General features: G+C 39.4%; 1 protein-coding gene across 4 annotated transcripts in view; it reads right to left on the bottom strand.

The window, feature by feature from the left end:
- Positions 1-22,939, bottom strand: part of ENOX1 (ecto-NOX disulfide-thiol exchanger 1) — a 697,060-nt gene that overhangs the window by 148,956 nt on the left and 525,165 nt on the right. For all 4 annotated transcript variants that reach the window (XM_043998993.1, XM_043998992.1, XM_043998994.1 and 1 more), the window contains one exon: positions 19,526-19,738. In XM_043998993.1, coding sequence (XP_043854928.1) covers positions 19,526-19,738 — 213 coding nt within the window. The remainder of the gene's footprint in view (positions 1-19,525; positions 19,739-22,939) is intronic.

The raw sequence follows: 22,939 nt of genomic DNA, 5'->3' as shown, positions 1-22,939 counted from the left end.
ATGTTATATAGATATATATGTATATATAATATGTATATGCAATAGAATATATGTGTGTATATGTGAATGAGGAGAGACAAAATAACAAAAAAAGGGAAAATAGGAAGGAAAATGAAATCATTTAACAGCATGTTTCCAATAGCCTAAATGATTATAAGTGAAAAAAGCAAGAATGACCAGACAAGGATATATTTACTTATGACGCATAAAGGCATGGCTGGTTAGTTCAGCTACAACACTGTGTTAGCAAGTCCTAGTTCCTGGTTCATTCTCTATAAAGGTTCTATAACTCTTTCTATCCCCAAGCCCCAGGTCATAGAATGGCTTAGAGAGCTGGTCTTGGAGCCAGCAAGATATATACTGAAGTCTTGCCTCTGATGCATACTGTATATGTCTGTCAATAAATACTTACTATCTACTTACTGACTCGATGAGTTAAAGGTAAAAAAAAAATTCTCTCAAAGAATTCACCTTCTAATAGAAGGAGGCAATATGCAAACTATTCACAAACAAGATATAGACAAGAGGAATTGGAGACAATGAATAAAGAAAAGGCATTAGAATTAAGGGGAAGCAGGAAAGGCTTACTGGATAGTGATTTTCAGTTGTATCTGACTCTTCATGACTCCATTTGGGGTTTTCTAGGAAAAGATACTAGAAGGGTTTGCCATTTCCTTCTCCAGCTCCTTTTACAGGTGAGGAAATTCAGGTAAACTCTGCTCAATGAATCACGCAGGGTCACACAGCTACTAAGTGTCTGCAGATGGATTTCAATTTCACTCTCTCCTCCAGAGCCATCTAGGTCCAGTGGCAAGACATAGATCAGGATGACTGGAGATGGCCCTGGATGTTTACAGCAATTGGGGTTAAGTGACTTGCCCAAGGTCACACAGCTGATAAGTGTCTGAGGTGAGATTTGATCTCAGGTCCACTTGATTCCAGGCCCAGAGATCTATGCACTGTACCACCTAGTTGCCCTTGACTTCCTGTAAGCAAATGGGATTTTAGTTGGGTCTTGAAGGAAGCCAGAAGGAGGGCAAGCATTCCAGGCATGGGGAACAGCCAGAGAAAATGCCTGGAGCTGAGGGATGGAGTGTCTTTTTCATGGAATAGCCAGGAGGCCAGTGTTACTGGATGGCAGGGTATGGGGAGGAGGGGTGTAAGCTCTAAGAAAACTAGAAAGGGGAGGGTTGGCAGAGGAGGGAGCAGCTTAGGAAGAGCTTTGAATACCAGAAGGATGGAGGTGACAGGGAACCAATGAAGCTGACTGAATAGCGGGGTGACACGGTCAGACCCATGCTCTGGGAAAAGCTTTGTGAAGATCAACTGAGTGGAGGATGGATTATGTGACCATGGACATATGTCAAAAACTAAGTTGTGGGGACAGCTAGTGGATAGAGCACCGGCCCTGGATTCGGGAGGACCTGAGATCAAATCTGACCTCAGACACTTGACATGTACTAGCTGTGTGACCCTGGGCAAGTCACTTAACCCCCACTGCCCTGGAAAAACAAAACAAAACAAAAAACCCTAAACTGTGGAGAGAGTGCCGCCCTGCATTTGTAGAAGGGCCTTCCTCACCTGGGCATGTGCTATTTGGGAGGCAGTCCACCTCTGCCTCTGATCCATTCCGGCTATATGACCCTGGGCAGACCCCTCTCAGGTGCCAAGGCAGCTCTTTTTAGTTGTAGGTCTGTATTGGTAGAAGGAATTTCTTCACCAGAAGTTCTCTATAAGAATGAAATCATAGCCCTCCCCAATAAAATCTGCTACTCATAAAAGCTGACCCCTGATGAAGTTCTCATCTGAGAGTGACCCTCCAATGTGACCCTTATGTCCCTGATATCAATACGACACCCAGGGAAGAAGCATCTATGTTCAGAGTAGTTACTGGGGCACACAGTTATGGGCACAAAGGTGGGTGGTCATCACTATTTTTGTCAGTATTTAGAGCTTGCTGGGACTTTACAGATTGTCTAGTCCTCAATGACCAAAAGTGGAAATGGGCTCTATTATCATAGAGATAATAACCAGGTGAAGAGAGATTGGACACTATCAGGTTGGGTCATCTGAAGTCTTTAAATCAAGCGCTCTTTTGATGACACCTCCTTTGCCCTCTTCCTCCATTTTCCTTTATGAGGCCAAAGCCTGGCAGAGCAGACCAGTCAACCCTTGGTTTGAGATATTGTGGGAGGTATACAGGATCATTATTAACTGACAGATTACTCTAACCTTTTCTTTTCCAGGTGAAGAAACTCATTCCCAGAGAGGTAAGAGGTCCTGCTTAAGGTCACACAGATATCAAGTAGGAAGACTGGGATCTGGGGTCATAGGACCAGCCACCCGGCAAAGAAGCCAAACTGCAAAAAACAGAAACTTGCGTTCCATAAGTCCTCATTTTCTTCCTCTCCCATGCCCCCCCAGTACCTTCCAGGCCCCCAGTCTTTGCTAAATATCTTAATCCATTCAGTGGATAATATCCTTAATCCATTCAGCCCTCCAAATATCGAGAGAACCGGATTAAATCTTTACAAGCAGGAGGCCTGTCTTAAACAAAGTACCTTCATTTTTGTTTTTAATACCATCAGTGCTTAGAGCAGAGACTCAACTCTGCAGGGTTCAGAAGGGATTTTTCTTTGAGAGATAAAAATTTCCAAATTCCCCAGGAAGGGCTCTTAAGAGCTTGTCAGACACAAGAAACAAATGAACTAAATTAGAATCCACCTGAGGTTTTCTGGTGTTTGTTAGGGTGGTTATTGTGTTGTTTTTTTCTTTTTGGTTTTGTTTTGAAGTCGAATAGCTGAGGGAAGGAGAGAGAAGGACAAAGGAGCCAGAGAGAGGAGCAGAGGATTTTAGATGGAGTGACGGGATGGATACAAAGAAGTCCCCCGTGGAATAATTAAAATGAAGAAATGGAATAAGTGGATCCACTCTCAGAGGATAGGCAGAAGAATGTGTGAAAGTCAAGAGGAGAGGTCTAAGCCTCATGTAACCAAAAGCCTCTGCAAAGAGAGTCTCAGACAAAACTTATGTGCAGACTGGCCCTGGGTTCCGAGAGCACAGGAGCCTGCCAATCGGTCTGGCGGGATGCCCGGCAAACAAGGAATTAAAGTAGTCAAACCTTGGCATCCTGAAGTGATAGATGAGAATTTCAAGGTCAGCTTGGGAAGAGGTGTTCTTACTGTGGCATTATCTTGAGAGGGTTAAAAAGAGAGTCTTGTGACATTTGTATCTTTTACAACCTTGTTAAACCCAAGGCCCAAACATGGCCCAATGTCAGATATACTTCTGATGCTTCTGGCAAGGGTCTCATGCTATAATTCAGACACGAGGAGGTTGGGTATTTGGCTCACTGTGGGGATAGGAAGGGGCAAGGAGAAAACATGAATACTGGGGCCAGGGCCCTAAGACCGTGCCTTACTCTGCTTGGAGGGGCAGAGATATTTGATGCTTTCAACATCCAAGAGTGGAAAATATGAGAGGGCGGGTGTTAACTTAATCCCACATAGTCTCTTCCAAGGTTTGTCCTGATAGCAGGAGTTCTTTTGTTAGGGTCGTCTCCCAACACAGTTGTGTGTGTGTGTGTGTGTGTACACACAACATAAATATACATATGAATATATACACGCATGTATATGCATGCATATGTATGTGCATATGCACACACATATGAATGTACACACACATGCGTATGGATATATACACATACACACACACACATAAATTTACCTGTACAGGGTGTCCTAAAAATCTTAGTGCAGCTCCTTACATTAATTAATTTACATTCTGGATCTCTATCCCCTTTCCTCCCTCTTCTACTCCCTTCCAGAAACCCCAACTAAAAAACATCCAGACCACTGTTCTGGGCACCAGGAATAAAAAGACAAGAAACAGCAGCAATCCATGCCTTCGAGGAATTTAAAATCCAATAGAAGTGACACAAATAAGTAAGATAAAAGGATAATATGATTAGCGCAAGTAATGAAGGGCACAAGAGATCAGGTCCTAAGGGCCTCACTGACTATTTTGGGACCGTGTTGTTCTGTCACCGGAGATTGTCCAATGGAAGGTTAGCCAGTGAGTGTGTGATCCTGTGGGGAGTGATCGCTTCTCCTTTTTCTTCCTTTCTAAAATGAAACGTGGTAGGGGAGAAGGCTGAGGGGGCTACACCAGACTTCTTCACCATCCCTTCCAATGGGTCAATGATTAACATCTCCCTACTTCGCCCTCAAATAGAGAGATCTTGAAATATTCTGCCTCTTTTATGAGTATCTTTTTTTTTTCAAAATGTTATTCTCCAATATAAGTTCTTGAACATGAGGACGTACCTTGCCTTTTGAACTTTAAAAATAATCAAGAACACGTCGGGGGTTTTTTGTTTGTTTTTTTTTTGGCGGGGCAATGGGGGTTAAGTGACTTGCCCAGGGTCACACAGTTAAGCAAGTGTGAAGTGTCTGAGTCTGCATTTGAACTCAGGTCCTTCTGAATTCAGGGCCGGTGCTTTATCCACTGTGCCACCCAGCTGCCCCATGCCATCTTCTTTCTAACGGGACTTCAGAGACACCTCATTTGTCCCCAGTTATAAACTGTCGCTGTGTTAAGTGAGGATGCACTTGTTCCAATGGGTGTCTTACAGCCTGCCTCCCTACAGTCCAGAGTGAGAGAATCAGAACAGAGTAGAATGACCTGGACTTGGGAATCAGGAGATGCTTGTGTTTCGCTTCTACTGATAACACTTGTTAGCTATGAGATCATGAAGAGGTCAATCAGAAGTCTCTGAACTTCTTCCGGTTCTTCATTCACTTGTAGCACCTACTTCAAAGAGCTGATGTGAGATAAAAGGATCATAAGAGTTGGGGGGGGGGGTAGTGCAATAGCCTCATTAGGCTGCTAGGTGGCATTGTAGATGGTGTGCTGGGCCTGGAATCAGGAAGACCTGAGTTCAAATCCAACTTCAGATGCTTACTAGCTATGTGATTCTGGACAAGTCACTCAACTCCTGCATGCCTCAGTTTCCACAACAGTAAATTGGGGATTAAAACAGTACCTAGATCATAAAATTGTTGTGAGGATTAAATGAGATATCACTAAAGCACAATACCTAACACCCAGTAGATATTTACAAATACTTGTTCCCCTTCCTACTTTCTCCTTTGTACTTAAACTAAAGAGCTTAAAGGTCAAATTCCATTGTACCACACTGCCTCTTTGTGACAATATCTGTAAAACACTTTGCAAACTTTTTGTCAAAGATGTTGTTGTCTTTTCAGTAATGTCTGACTCTTCGTGACCCCATTTGGGGTTTGTTGGCAAAACTACTAGAGTGGTCTGCCATTTCTTTCCCTGGCTTGTTTTACAAATGAGGAAACTGAGCCAAACAGGGTTAAGGGACTTGCCCAGTGTCACATGGCTTGTAAGTGTCTGAGGCCAAATTTGAACTCAGACCTTCCTGACTACAGGGCCAGTGCTCTATCTATTGTGCCACCTAGCTGTCCACTTTGCAAACTTTAAAGACACTATGTGAATACTAGTTATTATAATCATCATCATTATTTACTGTTGTTATTATTCTAGTTATTAACCATTTTCTTTTCAGTCCTTTATACAATCAAGCAGCTATGAAGCTGACAGTTTTCAGCATCCAGAACTGAATATCTCTTACCTGAATTGCTTTGTTTCAGGGAACATCTCTTCCGGTAAATCTTGAAATTGAGTGGGCTAGTGAGTGGGTAAGTTTCTCCTCTTACTTCCTCTATCCTTTCCTACTATTTCACCTTTGGAATGTAAAATAGTGGTATGAATTTGCTGAGAATATGCATTCAGGAGCAGGGCCTTAAAATCTGTATTATACAATGCCGTATGTACTCCATAGATTGGCAAACTCTCAGCATCCAGTCTTGACTGTTTACCCCAAGAAATGGAAACGTCTACCTTCAAATGATTGGTTTGAAGGGTTTCTTTCTTTCTTTTAAGAATTATTTTAACCAGACATTATTGTTCTGAGACTAAAAAGGTATCTTTGAAGGGAAAAGTCTCCAGTATTTGAAATGATCAGCAAACACTAGTCATGGAGGATACTTTTTGTGGAGAAAGAAAGACTCAGCAGAGCTGCTACAACAGTTATATGGGGACTTTTCTCTGTGGATGAGCTATATAGATGATAGCCACAAATGTCGAAAAAACATTTTAACACTTCATAAAACTCTCTTTGGACAGCAGAGCACAGAAGCCAAATTTCCCTTGGTGGGAATAAAAATGTTTATCTGCAATGTTCCTAAGAGATAACTGATTTCAAGGAGTGCTCCACGTTCCGAAGAAATGTGGAAGAGGCCACAAATCTGGCTGAAGGGGATAAAAGCACATCCATGGATGTGAGAAACACCTCACATTTCACTCTCCCGATTTCCATGTCCCTAGACCCTTTTATGGGCTAACTTCAAAAAAACGAGGTGAGGCCGCTCATGGAGAAAATGATCAAGGGACCTCATTGCTCTCCATTGATGATAATTTTGGCCCCCTGAATCTTTTTCAATTTCATGTCACCAAAATTGAATCCTCAGAGCTGAAACGTGACTTCAACCCACAATGCTGTATTTAAAAGAGACCTCAGAAATGTATATGGAGTAACATCTAGTTTGCTGTATGTCCTATCTACTGATCTCAATGAAGTATTTGATACCATACAGCCTGACCTCTGGTAAATAGCAGCAAAAACCAGATTCTACTGTATTATAGCAAACTATAGTATGTTAAAGCTGAAAAACAGTGTCATCCCCCCGCAGGACCTGCAGGCTTCTCCCACTACCCTCTTTTACAGATGTTTTGTGTAAAAAATAGCCCTGAGGTTAATGTTAAAAAGAGCTTTCACCCAAACTGGGGATCTGGGAAAGAGTTTGGGCGTTGGAAATGATCACTGATATGCATGATGATGATCCTGAATTAAGGAAGAAAGATGAATTTATATGGTATATACATGTACCTTCTATTTCACAGACCACTTTGCAAATGTGATATAATACTCCCAAATAATCAAAATAAGCCAATGGATTTGTCATCTCAGTGATGTGGGTTCGTCCTCCAACTATTCCAATCTCCAACTATCTTTATCTGCAACTCTTGTCTGTGACCAGGCATGAGTTTGCTATCCATTAATTTTCTTTTTCTTTTTTTTTTTTTTAAGTGAGGCAATTGGGGTTAAGTGACTTGCCCAGGGTCACACAGCTAGTAAGTGTTAAGTGTCCGAGGCCGGATTTGAACTCAGGTACTCCTAACTCCAGGGCCAGTGCTCTAACCACTGTGCCACCTAGCTGCCCCTATCCATTAGTTTTCAAAAATTCGCACCAGATGATCAATATATCTTTTTTAATGTGCATGTTTCTCTGATGACATCCTGTACACCACTTCTACCTCTCACATCCTTATTTGTAATATGTTGCAGCCAGTCACATCTACCATGTGACTTTTGATCACCCTTAATGGGGTCAATTTAAATTCTATGGCGTTTGGGGTATTCCATAACTCACAGCCATACAACAAAAATGGAGAATATTGCTATGCATTAAAAAGATAGGCTTTTATTTCAGGGAGAATCTTGGTGCTGTTTTGCGGATAATAGGCATTCTTCTTCCATTTCCCTTTTTTCATTGTAGATAGATAAATCAAATTCCCTTCCGTGATTATGGATCTCTTTAGAAGTACCTCTGAAATACTCTGAGTTTTGATGCAATGACAACTGCAGATAGAAGAATCTGGATGACCACACTGTTGTGATTCAGTTGTTCAGTCACGTCTGACCCCATGGAGCACGGCATGCCAGGCCCTCCTTCTGTCTTCTGCTACCTTTAGAAATCCAGGAGCTCCTCAATATCTACAGCAAGTTCTGCTTTGACCTTAATGCTATGCTGGATCTTGTCCATGGCCTTTATTGCATGTACATCTCTCTGTTTTATGTACTGGTGGGTGATGATGATGATCAGAGGATGGTCAAACAATGTTATCTCTGTTGCTCATTTTTTTTTTCAAGAAATCGACCTACTCTATGTACACATGGTATGAAAAATATAAAAGATGGTTTAGTGATCCAATTGCTTTTCCCATCTTTGTTTTTTTCAGGGTAATTTCTATTTCCTCTTAAACACATATGTGATGGTTGTGTTAGAGCTTAAATGTGGTGACTCCACTGTCCTTAGTGGTGAGAAGAGTTAGGTAAAAATAATCTCTACAGATCTTTTCCACCAGTTTCATTCTTAAATGTCCTCGGAATGACTTTGCTTAGTGTCATCTCTCACCATGCTTTCTTTAAACTGTTTTTTCCTATTTTTTCCTCACTGTTATATGAGGTGTTTCTTTATCATTCATTGTAAGATTTTACAAATTAGTTTACATTTTAAGCTGGTGCTACCCTTTGGTTACTACATCTCTCCATTACAGGAGTAATATTTGTTTGCTGACTAAGGTGGTTTTTAGTCTCTTTTGGTCTCATTATAACAATTGATTTATGTCACTCAAATTTTGTATTAACTTATGATGATCATTGCTGACATCCTTTCCTACATGCATTTTATGTGCTAATAACTTATTTAAATAATTTAGTTTGGAATATTTAATTATAGACCATATCCTCTAGCTTTGTAACAATTTTGTTCCTTGTTCTAACAAGTTAGTGGTCTATCAGTACACGGAGGGATGATTCAGAAATTACTCCCACAATTAGGAGCAAGTCATTAATTACTAGTAAAATTTAATCAGTTTCCTTTTTTTGAATGTTGTTGGTGTTCACCACATAAAATACCTTTTGATTCATTTCTCAAAGTATTCATGATATATAGTCATGAGACATGTGTGTAGTCTACAAATCTCTCTCACTTGCTATTCCTGAATCATATTTTATATATTTTCACCAGTTCCCACCTTTGCATTGAAGTTGAGTATCAATGAATATGTTCATTTAATTTGGAAGGTCTTACAGTATTTCTCGTCTTCTGCATCCTCTACAACAGATGCTGATGTATAAAATGTAATTATTTGATGCAGCAGAAAGAATGATGGACTTGAAGGTATTGGACATTGGTTCAAATCTTAATTCTAACATTTGATACCCATGTAACCAAGGGAATATCATTTAACCTTTATGCTTCTTGGTTTCTTCATTTATAAGGGTGTTGTTTTAGGTAACCTTAGATGTTAATTTTGCCTCTACGTTTATAATTTATGACTTTCATAGAAGTCTTTTTGCAAATATTTATCATGACCACTAAAAGATATGATGACAAAATGTCTCATGAAATATTTCTTACTGACCTTGGATAACAATAAAATCAACTTCACTAATTCTTTTATTTGCCTCTCAAAGAAGAACCCATGAGCCATACTTCCTTTGATTTCCTTCCTTCCTTCTTCTGGTTCTGTTTATTGTGAATATATAAAAATTGATACAATTTACTTTTTCCAATAATATAACTATTCACTGGCAATTGGACAAGTAATCTTAGACCCCTTGGTCTTTTTTCTGGTACAATTTGGCACCTTCATAGCAGAAACAAAAGGGCCTGATAGGACTCAGGTCCATTTTTCATTTTTCTTTGTTCCATAGCTTTCCATAGGGAAATAATTCAATAACAAGTAACAAGTCCTTTGGTGATAAGTCTCTGGTAATTAGTGAGAGTTGTCCTTTGAAAGCAGACATAGTAGCAGAGCTGCATAGAATCCAGGGTCATATCCATGTCACAATGAGTATACTATGATAATAATTATTACTTCAACAACAAAAACTTGTATTTATATAGCACTATAAGGTATATAACAGTACTTCCCTCCTAACAATCTTGTTAGGTGAGTAGTATAAGTATCACTCTCCCAATTTTACTGACAAGGAAACTGAAGCTCTAAGAAATTGGGTAATATGTCCATGATTAAACAACTAGTAAGTGTCTGAGACCAGATTCCAACCCAAGTCTTCTTAATTCTATGTCCAACACTCTATCCACTACACTATGGTGCCAACATCTAGCTAGTGTTAAGAGTGAATCCCTCCAATGCCTGGAACACAAGAAGTCTTCCAGTAGTTGCTCTTTTATCACCTAGACTACATGACCGCTAAGATATCTTGAAACTTCTGATTCTTGGATCCTTCCTAATATTATATAGGAAGACCACTAGCCTTCATGGTGGGAGTGGTAGGGAGACCTTTTTGTAGAGTTGCCAAATGCCCTTTATCTACCCTCTGTGCTACAAACACAGTCAGAAATCCTCAACTTAGGTTATATTCAAATTTCTGTACATTTAAATCTGTACATGGGTTATGACCTTTCTCTTCTCTGGCCCAGCTTGCTTAGGGGTTCTGTGGGTTCATAAATCATACTTATACAAACTCAGTCTTAATAAACAGAGATGGCATCATTGTTGTTGTTGTTGTTGTTTAGTCACTTTTTCAGTCATGTTCGACTCTTTGTGACTTCATTTGGGGTTTTCTTGGCAAAGATACTGGGGTGGTTTGCCATTTTCTTCTCCAGATCATTCTACAGATGAGGACACTGAGGCAAATTGGGTTAAGTGACTTGCCCAGGGTCACACAGCTAGTAGATGTCTGAGGCCAGATTTGAACTCATGATTCTAAGCCCAGTGCAGTATTTATTGCACCACCTAGCTACATGGAGGACCATGCTCACACAGATGGAATAGACAGGTTCTCTTCAATTATGTAGTTGAATTGAAGGGCATGGAAAATAACTTAAACTGCATGTAAACTCATGAGTAGGAACACATTAAACAAAAACAACATTTATTAATTTCCTGGTATATCAGTTGCTATTTAAAATTTTTGTCTCCAATTTGCACAAAGAGTTGAATAACATGCTTATCAAATCTGAAGATGGTATGCAATTGGGAGGGGTAACTAACATACTGGAAGACATCATCAGGATCCAAAAACATCATACTAGGTTACTCCTGGCAAGATTAGATATGGTGTAAAATCTACATTTAGGTTCAAAAAATCAATTTCACAAATTCAAGATAGGAAAGGCATAGTTTTATCATAAGTCATACAAAAAAAAATCTAGAGTTTTTAATTTCACTCAAAACTCACTATGGGTCAGTAGTGTGATATAATATCCAAAAAAAGTTAACTGGAATATGATCTCAACAAACCAGAACAATATTCCAAATATTTCAATTTATTTATTTAGCTATTAATTTATTGATTCACCTGAAGTACCATGTTCCGTTTTGACTGTAACTTTCTAGAAAGGACTGTGACAAGATGGAGAACATGTGGAGGAGGGTAACTTAGGAAAAGTGGGGATTCTTGACATCGTGGTGCTTGGAGATCAAATTACAGAACTGAGGACATTTAGCTTGTAGAAGAGAAAATTCAAAGTGGTGATCTTAACTATCTTGACGTATATGTAGACCTCCCATGCAGAAGAGTATTTATACTTGATCTGGTTGGTTCCACAGGGAACCACACAGTACATGAAAGCTGAAAAGGGATAATTATTGGCTAAATATAAGGAAAAAACTCCTAACTATTATTGTTTGTTGAATACAACTGCTGCAGACAACTATGTTGTGTTTATAAATCATAAACATGGTATATATCCTTAAACCAACATTTTTCTAATTTCTTTTGCCTTCTCCTTTCCTTTATGCCTTTCAGTCCCTCAGGTTCCCTGACTCTCTTTTCTCATACCATGAAACATGTTGGGAAAGAACCAGAGTGGGAATATCATGGATTGTTTAAATTTTCATAGGTCTCTGAGTGTTGTAACAAGATATGCACATTAATAATTCAATGCAGTAGCACATGCTTCCAGAACTTTAGAAATAATTCCTATCTGAGCTATGAAATGACAGGCTATACTCAAAACAAAACGGAAATTTGGAATGCCTGTGGGGGATTCCTAGAAAGTATATCTATATATAAAGCAGATAATAACACAACATGGAAGTCTTTGAGATGTAAAACATGGTGTGTTTTATGCCATGAAACTGACAACCCCATATCACAAAATGACATAATGATGAGATAATTCATCGGTGTTGAAGAGTCCACTAAACCTGTATTTATTTCCACCAAAAAGGAGTTAGCTGGCCAGTCAGAAAAAGAAAGGAAGACACACATTTTCTTTAAATGTCAGCATCCTATTCTGTTCTATTAGCTTTGATGACTATGCATCTGTAACGAGAAATGAAGGATGATCTATGAATGAAGAGGGAAGTACTGCAACTTAAGTCCTAGATTTATTTGGGGATGGCTGAGAGGAAAATATTAAGTTGATTTAAATCAACAAACACTAATGAAACACCTATTATGTAGAAGCCACCGGCTAGGTGTTGGCAATGTCAAGATGAAGCTTGGTACTTCAAGGCAGCATTTAAGCTAAGTATGGTGGACAAAGCAATGGACTTGGAGGCAAGAAAATCTGAGTTCAAATCCTGCCTCAGATACTTACCAGTAGTTTGATTTCAATTAACCTCTCTCAGTTTCAGTTTCCTCATTTGTAAAGTTTAGATAATAGCTTGTTCCCTCAGAGGGTTGTGAGAATCAAATCTCATATATGTTTGTATATGTATATATGCACATGTATACTAATATGTGCATCTATTGATGTATATACATACATATATGCATATACACATCTACAAATGTACACATATACAGATATATAGCCATACAGTGTTGTATGCATAACATATGCATACATACACATGTGTATACACACATGCATGTATATACACATTCAGATTTGCTTTGCGCACCTTAAAGTGATATATATTTATATATGTATATATACGCACATATACATACACACACACATATATGTGTGTGTATACACAATACATACATGCCATTATTCTTGTCAAGGATAATAATAATAATAATAATGCATTAAGGATAATAAAAACTTGTGTATAAAAGCTACTATATAAGTTGGGATATAATTAGTGCAAAAATGAAATATAAAGCACTATAAGAAGTTCAAAGACGAAGGCTTTATGCAGGAGCTGGGTACTGAAGGGATGGGAGAATTTCAGCAGGCAGAGAGAAAAAGACAAGTATGACAGTGCAAAAAACAATGCGTTCGTTTCCAGAGAATGCACGTTTAAATCCTGGCTCTGTCACTTACCTTAAGTTACTTTATTTCTCTGGGTCTTTGTTTCCTCATCTATAACATGAGAGGACTTGGACCAGATGGCTTCTAAGGTCCTTTCTAGCCTTACTTCTGTGACCAGTGGCCATTCTAGATCTGTACGATGGTATGAGCAAGGGCACAGTGATAGAAGAGGGAAGGATGAGAACAGGAGGTACTGTTTGGTTTGGACGCTGAGTTTGGTCCCAAGGCCTAAATCATTACCATTTTTAATCTGAAAGTAAACAGCGTGTGGAAGGCCTCAAATGCTTTTCACTTTCTTTGTTAGGCAATACTTATTTGATGAAATGTACTATCTGGCTACATCTTAGGGTGGAGGACCAGAGCTTTTTCAAAAGAAAAAACTGGTACCTTTAAAAATTGTTTGAAGAATTCGTCCAAATCATGCACGACTCACTCTTTTGGAGAAGGAAGTTCCGAATCAGCTGTGGCAATGTCCACCTTGTAGTTAGCCTATCTGCACAAAACATTTGTGTGGGTAGGAACAGAGGAGGTGTAGAGTAGGCAAGCAGAGTATCTCTGGAGCGGACATCCTGGGCTCTAACCTAGGATCTGACAGTTACTCCCCGGCTCACCTGGGACAAGTCCTCTCACTAGTTTGTTCATCTTTAAATGATAAGGAACAGTGAACCAGAAAGCCTCTTAGATCTCTTCCAGCTCCAGATCAATGACTAAATAACTTCTAATCAATCTTTAAATATGCAGCAGATAACACACAAAAGTTACAGATGCCCTCATCCCTTTCAATGAGGCAGATCATCGGAAACATTTGTATCCAGGGATGATGTGCTTTCACATTGCTGCAGGTACTGCAATCTAGGTGATGGATGGATGTGATGGACTTCAGAACTTCTCTGGTGGCTCTGGGTCCTGCCTTTCTCCTTTCCCCAGAACTCTTCTTATTGAACATGAAGCTCTTGCTTATGAACCTCACTCATGCTTGTTGGTGCAAGGTTCACAAAACCAACATATTAACATTCCTGTTCTAGAATTGTCTTGAAATGCTTCCCAGAGTTCTCAGCTCTCTTTTGATTCAGCTAGCAAGGATATCTACAGAGAAGCATATTGATACTGCAAAATCAGGATATTTTATTGGGAAGTGGCATTCAGGGAGACATTCTAGAATGACTGGAATATTTCCAGTCACCTAGGAGACAGAGAGCTGAGATGCCTTCCTCATATAATTTTCATGTTTAACAATCCCAGGCTCATTCCCAAATGAAAAAGCCAAAATGTGATTCATGTGGTGTTTGCCAGGAATATTAATGCTAATAAGCTGGGATGTTACTGATGCTCAGTTGACTAACAAGAAGCTTTTGGAAAATGTGGCAATTGGGTTCACCATAAAGGACTGTCACTGTTCAGATTATCAAAATGTCATGGCAGTTGTCAAGGTTGCTATCTGGCTCACTCTGTAGTTCTGGACTTATCCTAGGGTACCATGGTACAGAGAGCATTGGCTTTGCAGTCAGAGGACCTGCATTCAAATCCTGCCTCTGAGATTTGCTATCTTATGACCTTGGAAATTTCTTTAACCTCTTTGGATATTTGTTTCTTCATCTATAAAATGAAAAAGTTGAAGGAAGGGGTCTGTGAGGTCTCTTCCAACTCTAAATTGATGATCCCTAGATCTTACCTCCATAATCCCAATAGATGTTCTTGGGCCATTCCTTACCTGCCCTGCTTCCTTGGGATGTCACTCCTAGTCTACATACATAGCTGAGAATGTGGACACCACGACATAAGTCAGCAGGGCCTAGAGAAACTGAAATTTGACTCTTCCTTAAAAGAAATCCAGAATTAGAAATAATGCCAATTCAAATACGAAGGGTATCATACATTGGGCACACTGTGTATGTATCTGGTTAAACACATATGTTATTATTCATTTTGGATGAACTCCTGTATTGAGTTCATCCTTACTTCTTAAGTTCATTCACCAATGGCAGAGAAGAATGAGCCCATCGCTAAGAATATACAAGGTTTGGTAATTGGGGCACAAAGCCAAAAAAACTTCCCTGTAACTTTTAAGTTAAATCACCTATTTCAAAGTCATTTTGAGAGTGCCACAGCTCCCAGGGCCCGCTCAAGGCTGTAGAATGCCTGCCAACACGTTGGCTATACTGCCAAGCTACATACTTCAGGTTGCATCTGGGCCTGCTACAGTCACTGCTGAAGTGAGCAAGTTGGTAAGATAGTGTCAGGTGGGAATTCAGAATCAAGTTATGAGGCTAGAAAAGAACACCATGTAGTAGTAGATGAATGGGAAATGAACAGGTTGTCACAGCTGTCACAGCTGGGGATTGACCAATGTGAACTTTCTGAATAACGATAATTTGGTTTATAGTTGCAAAATATTTTACATATATTCCCTTCTCTGATCTTAAAAATCCCCTTGGGGAGGACAAAAACTATTAATAATAATGATAATTCACATTTATCTAACACTTTAAGGTTTACGTGGCTTTTTGCACTGATTAACTCACTTGAGTCCTCACACCATGAGGTGTGTGGTATTATGATGTCCACTTTACAGATGGAGAAACTTTAGTGAGTTCCTGAGAGTGGAATTGGAATGCAGATGTTCCTGATCCCATGTATAGTGAGTGGGTGATTAAAAAGCCTGAACTGGAAGAAGTCCCAGGGGTCATCTAATCCAACCTCCTCTAAAACAAAAACAGAGGAAGAAGCTCAGCAGGGAGAATCAAGTGATTAGCCTAAGATCACACAACCTTGGAATATCTTGTGGCAGGACTGGAACACAGGTCCTCGGACTCCAGAGACATGGCCCTTTCTATTATACCTCACTGTTTCAACTTGACCAGGTGTCCTCCTGCCCTTGGTTCTCTTATTTTCCCAAACTATAGGCATCACTGATGCTCTTCCAACCAAAAGCACATATCTGTCATCATGAGCTCTTTTGTTTTGACATGCGGTGACCCATTTAATGGACACTGCCAAATAAAACCAAACCTCAGAGATTCCTATTACTCACCATCTGACTTATCTTCAACATTGGTATCAAAGCTGAATCTCTACCCATTACAAGTTAAAAGTATGCCAGGAAAATACTTTTAGATTGTTGCCAGGGTAGTTTAGGGAAGCACACTCTATTTCTGTGTCTTAATCCTTTATTCACGGAACCAGATTTTCATTTTAACAGAAGGTCCAAATTACCTATCTTGGAATTCAAGGCCACTCTTCATCCAGCTCCAATCTGCCATCCCTCCCTTCTCTGAAACTACATTCTAACCCCACTGGACTATTTTTCATTCCCCATTCTTTTCTTGGCCTTGCCCATCTTCATGGATTTGTTCTTTACACGCTTATGTCTGAAATGGATACCCTCCTTTTTCCATCTCTGTCAAATAATATTTCTTTTGCTTCAAGGTCAAAGTTAGATGTGACTCTGTGACAGTCAATCCCTGCATGTGACAGTGATCTCTTCCTATTCAGATTTCTCATTATATTTTATCTGGACCTCCTTACACTTATCACATCCTTCCTTTACTCTTATCATATATAACTAGATCAATATCTCATTTTTACAATTAGATTTCAGGCTCCTTTAGGGCAGGGTCTGTGCCTTATTTCATCTTTGTATTCTGGGAGACAAAGTGCTTTGAACATTTTTGATGTTGTTGAGTTGTTTTTCAGTTGTGTCAGATTCTTTGTGACCCCATTTGGGGTTTTCTTGGCAAAGATACTGGAGTGGTTTTGCCATTTCCTTCTCCAGTTCATTTTACAGATTGAAGAAACAGAGGCAAACAGGTCAAGTGGCTTGCCCTGGGTCACAAAGCTAGTAAATGTCTGAGGCCAGATCTGAAATCAAGAAGAGGAGTCTTCCTGACTCCAGGATCAGTCTACCCAGTGTGCCACCTGCCTTCAATATAGTAGGCACTTAATAAATCTTTGTTGAATTGAATCGGATTATATGTAGTAGGCACTTAATAAATCTTTGTTGAATTGAATCGGATTATATGACCTGGCAGAACTTCAGATCACAAGTGGAGGGAACCGTAGAAACCATCCAGTTCAAACCCATGATTTTACAGATGAGGAAACTGAGGCTGTGAGAAGTGAATTTACTTGCCCAAGATCATAGGGTAATAATGATTAATAATAAGTTCACATTGAAATAGGTCTTTGAAGTTTGCAAATCATTTTTACATATATTATGTCATTCGATCCTCATAATAACATTGTGAGGCAGATGGTATTATTACCCTCACTGATGATGATGATGGCTAGTATTTATATAGTACCTACGCTGTGCTAAGCACATTAAAATGATCTCATTTGATTCTCACAATCCCTCTATTGCAGTTGAGGAAACTGAGGAAATAAAGGTTAAGTGACCTGCCCAGAGTAACACTGCTGTTGAGTGTCTGAGACAGAATTTGAACTCAGACCTCTCTGGCTTTATTTAGAGTTCTAGCCACTATCCCCATCCAAGTTGGATTTTAAATGAGAGCCTCTAATCATTTTTCCACTGTACCATGCTGCCTCTCTAGTTTACGAGACCACTGTGTTATATGATTGTTTATATTCTAAAGGACAGTATCTTGTGTCTCTTCCTTCTTTTGGATATTAGTACTAGTATTCTACATCCCATTGCTGGTGAATCTGCCCTTATGGTAGTTAGGCGTCTAGCTGGATAGTGTAAAGGTAAAGCTAAGAGATGAATCTGAGTTCAGATGACTCCATCCCCTCTATTCTGTGAGGACGATCCTGGTGGGTTTCAAATTCCTAGTCTATGTAGTTGGATGCCTCACCTTTAACTCATACTGGACACCTAGTCACATATAAGGGGCTACTTGTGGGTGTCTCACTGCTGCTACAAAGCCTTTTTGGGTCCTACAAGCCAGGCATCAGACTTCGATGATCTCCCCCTGGTCAGTAATAGTCTTCCTCTTCCGGCCTCACAAACAAACTTAGCATCTTTAACACACTTATCACATATTACTGAACAGTACAGCCATCCATATTGGTGTCTTACTGCTCTACAGTGAGGTGACTCAGTAGATAGACTGCTGAGCCTGGATTCAGGAAGACCTGAGTTCAAATCCAGCCTCAAGTACTTAGTAGCTGTGTGACCCTGGGCAAGTTATTTAACCCTGTTTGCCTCATTCTGTAAACTGAGTTGCAGAAGGGAATGGCAAACCATTCCAGTATCTTTGTCAAGAAAACCCCAAAAATGGAATCACGAAGAGTCAGACATGACTAAAATTATTGAACAACCATTTATTACACTTATTAGACCCTGTTTGGGTACAGCTAACTGTATTTTCTTCAGTCTGGTATAATCAATTAACAAGCGCTTATTAAATATCTACTATACGCCAGGTGTAGCCAACACCAGCCCTTTGTCCATTATACTATATTTTCTGTTGGTTCTATAATTTGAGGGGGAAATATAGCTTTTAAAAAAAAGAGTTAATACCTAAATCACGCATCACTGTCTTGTCTGGTTTGGAATTTACAAGAGTATTGTTACAGCACCATTAAATGGGCTTTACAAATCAAGAGAACATCGGCAGCTGGGAAGCATTATAGCATTTTGACATTAACTACAAGCACAGCTATAGTGCACTTAAAAAAATCTGTGCGCGCGCACACACACACACTCACACACATGCACAATCCTTTTTTGAATAGAGCCCTGGGTAATTACCCTGACAATTATTCTGTGAGGAAGCCCCATTTACATCCCTTCATCAATTACATTTCTGGACATGGAAAAAAAAGATCATCAGGCAATCTGCCTTCCATTCTAAATGGGTAAAGGCAAAATAAAATAAAAAAAGAAAGACCTAACTCTTTGTTGCCAATATTATTCCTGAGAATCAAATTTCTGGGACTTTTGGCACTACACCTCCAGAGTATCATGACCCACGGAGGAGGAGAAGTTGCCCTACCTGCAGCTTTCTCCCAAGCATGGCCCAAGGACAATTTAGTCTGTATGCGTTTTCTCTCCTGTCAGCATCAGTGTGACCTATAAATGTATATTTTAATGTGGATGAGTGCACGGCAGGTAATGGACAGCATGTGCTGAGTCAAGGCACCGGGTGCGTTTGGCCACTGCCCGTACGGAGACTAGATGCTGCATGACCGATGGGAGGCTATGGAAACTTTGCTCACCTTGAGAAACAAGCGCTTAGGGGATGGTCCATGTTCCTCCAAGTCTCCATAGAGCATGAAGTAGGTTATGAAGTTTGCCATTGAGTATGGAGTAGAATGGGAAGTTGTTACAGCTACTTACCCCCAAAAGAAACAACAACAACAAACAACAACAAAAATAAAAAATAAAAAACGCACCAACGAAGGAAAGCAAAACCACAACAAAAGAGACAGCCCCCAAAGTAGCTACTTACATTGAGTGAGAATTCCAGTTAAGGCATCTTTGAAGTTCTCCTTTGCTTGCTCCATCTCTTGCTCATGGTTGGCTTTTTCATTCATCAGCCGGCGGACGTGACTATTGGCCGACTGGACCATGGAGTAGAACTGGTTGGCAGATCGCCGATTTACCTCCCCTCGTTCAATCCAGGTGAGCAGCACTGTAATGGCTTCAGAGAACTTGCTGTCATCTGGAAAGGGAAAGGCCACAGAATATAGCTTAAAGGTATGTAAAAAACACCCCTATACATTCAGAAATTTAAAGCATGTTTTACAAGATGTAATGGCATCACTCCGGGTATGCTACCCAGAGTATCAGATTCTTTCATCTGATGACAAATATTCTCATCACCAGATTGTTGCCTTCTGTCTCATTCTTTTTCACTTGTGTGAAATGATCTATGAAGCAGACGGTGGCCCAAGTGCCATATTTTATTACCAATTACTCAATCGACAAATAGTTTATTAAGCATCAACAATATGCAATTCACCATGCTAAGTGAAGGGGATACAAATTCAACATTGATACAGTCTTTACCCTCAGGAAGATTCCATTTTTGGAGATGAGATAACATTTGGGTATATGTATAAGTATATGCGTGTGTATGTGTATGTGTATACATACATATATATACATATATGTGTATGAATATGTTGTCTATATATAGGTATACGCATATATCTCTGCATATGCACTTGATTACAAGCTATGGCAAAATATATATACTATATATACCATATACGATATGTACAACATATACAAAATATAAAAATATAAGGGTATATTTATACAAGGGTACAAAATAAAAAAAACATAAGGTTACACTTGCACATATGTATATACATATATATGTACACGTTATCTATTTACATGTGTATGCATATACACTCACCTTTATATGTACTACATTGCATAAAATGTACAAGATATCCATAAGGGCATATGCAATATACATATGTCTACATACATGTGCATACATATATACACACCTATGTAGACTAGATTACATAAAATGTAAAAGATATATATGTATACACACACACATATATACAGGTATATATGTCTGTGTGTATACAGGTCTCCATATAGTCATATATACAAGTCTATATATACTTGTGCATACATATATGTGTGTGTATATATATGTATACATGCATATGTGTCTATATACACACGTACACATAGTATGTTAGCATGTTTGGCTAATTAAAATTCCTCACATGAAAAGAAGGGAGCCACATGACCCTTAGAAATGGGCCTTGATCATTTACCTCTATGTTTGCTTTTTTCATATATATATATATATGTATATATGTATACATATATGTGTATATATTTCATATATGTGTGTGTGTATATATATGTATACACACACATATATACACCTATCTATATGCAGTGGATTACATAAAATGTATAACATATCTATAACTACCTAGTCATAAGATATTCTTACACATATTACATAGTAGAATGGGGTGGAGGTACTATTTTTTTGTTTTGTTTTGTTTTTGGTGAGGCAATTGGGGTTAAGTGACTTGCCCAGGGTCACACAGCTAGTAAGTGTTAAGTGTCTGAGGCCGGATTTGAACTCAGGTACTCCTAAATCCAGGGCCGGTGCTTTATCCACTGCGCCATCTAGCTGCCCCGTGGAGGTACTATTAACCTTCACAAGGTATAGTTCATATTACAGGTAATACACAAAGGGGAACTCTTGTAATGATATTAACTTTAGTTTTCCGCTGGGTAAATTTCACATTTCACTGAACTGAATGATATTTGGACTAGACTATTTAGGTGGAATTCAAACTGGTTGAATAGCCAGACCTAAAGAAGAGTCATTTAAGGTCTGAGATCAATTCAAGTTTTCATTTCTTTGAAGGATAGTTTCATGGAAGAGGATCAGATTTGCCCTACCTGGCCCCAGAAGGCAGACCCAGAAGCAATGGGTAGACACTGCCAAGAGATAAATTTAAGTTTTATATAAAGAAAAACTTTCTAACAACTCGAGTTATCCAAAAGTGAGATGGGCTGCCTTTGAAGGTAGTTGATTATCCCTTAAGAGGTCTTCGAAGTAAGGCCTGAATGAACCCCTGGGGTAGATGGAAGAGAGAGATTCTATGACTGATATTTTGTACTATTTGTAGTCCTCAAGCCATTCTCATTTATGAATGCTTATTAGATGATGTTTCTCAGGTGGATGACTTTTCAAGCTTCCTTTGCGCCTCTGTTGCGTTTTGCTGCTTTATGAATTGATACCACTTGTAATCTCCTATCGTTCTTCTTCATGGTGGTTTATAAGTGAGTGTGTATTTTAAATGCCTGTCAGCTTGGGCTGCCATGCCTCTCTGTGAGAAAGGAGGTAAGGCATTTTCTTGTTACCTCAGTGCGGTGGGGACTGAAGCATTTGTGGTGTATTAGCATGTTTGGCCAATTAAAATTCCTCACATGAAAAGAAGGGAGCTATGTGGCCCATAGAAATGGGCCTTGATCATTTCCCTATGTTTGATTTTTTTTTTCCCATTCTAGCTAAAGGGACTGGACTTTCTGAGTTTTTGAGTTTCAAAAGCTCAGGAGAGAGGGAGGGAGCATTCAGGTTTCCTAATATCTGGGTTTTGCAGTTTGTACTGCATTGGGGGCCTGGAGGAGCAGGGAATGACCCTGCCTAGAAATAGCTGAGATGAGCACTCATCTAAAAGTCAAACTGTATCTATATGTGAACGAGGTAGGACCAACATAATTAAAGAATGGAGCTAAGTTTGAGCCCACTCTCCCCAGAAACTGAAATATTAGAGGGAAGAGCTGTAAAAGAGAATATTTATTTGTGATATTAATATGCTATATCTTCCAAGTAAATTTTTGTTGTTGTTCAGTCACATCTAGCTCTTTGTGGCCCCCAGCATGCCAATTCTGTCCATGGGGTTTTCTCATCAAAGTTACTGGAATGGGCTTTCATTTCCTTTTCCAGTAGATTAAGGCAAAAATAAGTTAAGTGACTTGCCCAGGGTCACATAGCTTGTAAGTGTCTGAGGTCTAATTTGAACTTAGGTCTTCATGACTCCAGGCCCTTTGCTCTATGTACTGAGCCACCTAGTTGCCTCCCTTCCAAGTAAATATCCCTATCTAAAAGCTAATTGGCATTGTCATCAAATGGAACTAGAGTCCTAGTCACTGGCACCCAAAAGGGAAAGGAACAAAGGCAGTGGGGGCTTGTGATAATGGCACTAGAAAAGAACACCCTAATCTTTCAGGGTATCCTAGAATCTTAAGATGGCAAATGTAGCTGGACAGATTTTGAGAGAGTGAGCAAAGAGCATACTCACTACATTAGTTTTCGGGCTCATCTGGCTTTCTCATTCTGGAAACTATTCACTGGGACAACCACTGTACA

Source organism: Dromiciops gliroides, chromosome 3 (genome assembly GCF_019393635.1).
Source record: "Dromiciops gliroides isolate mDroGli1 chromosome 3, mDroGli1.pri, whole genome shotgun sequence".
In the NCBI taxonomy this organism is placed as follows: domain Eukaryota; kingdom Metazoa; phylum Chordata; class Mammalia; order Microbiotheria; family Microbiotheriidae; genus Dromiciops; species Dromiciops gliroides.
This window is presented reverse-complemented; position numbering and strand designations above follow the sequence as displayed.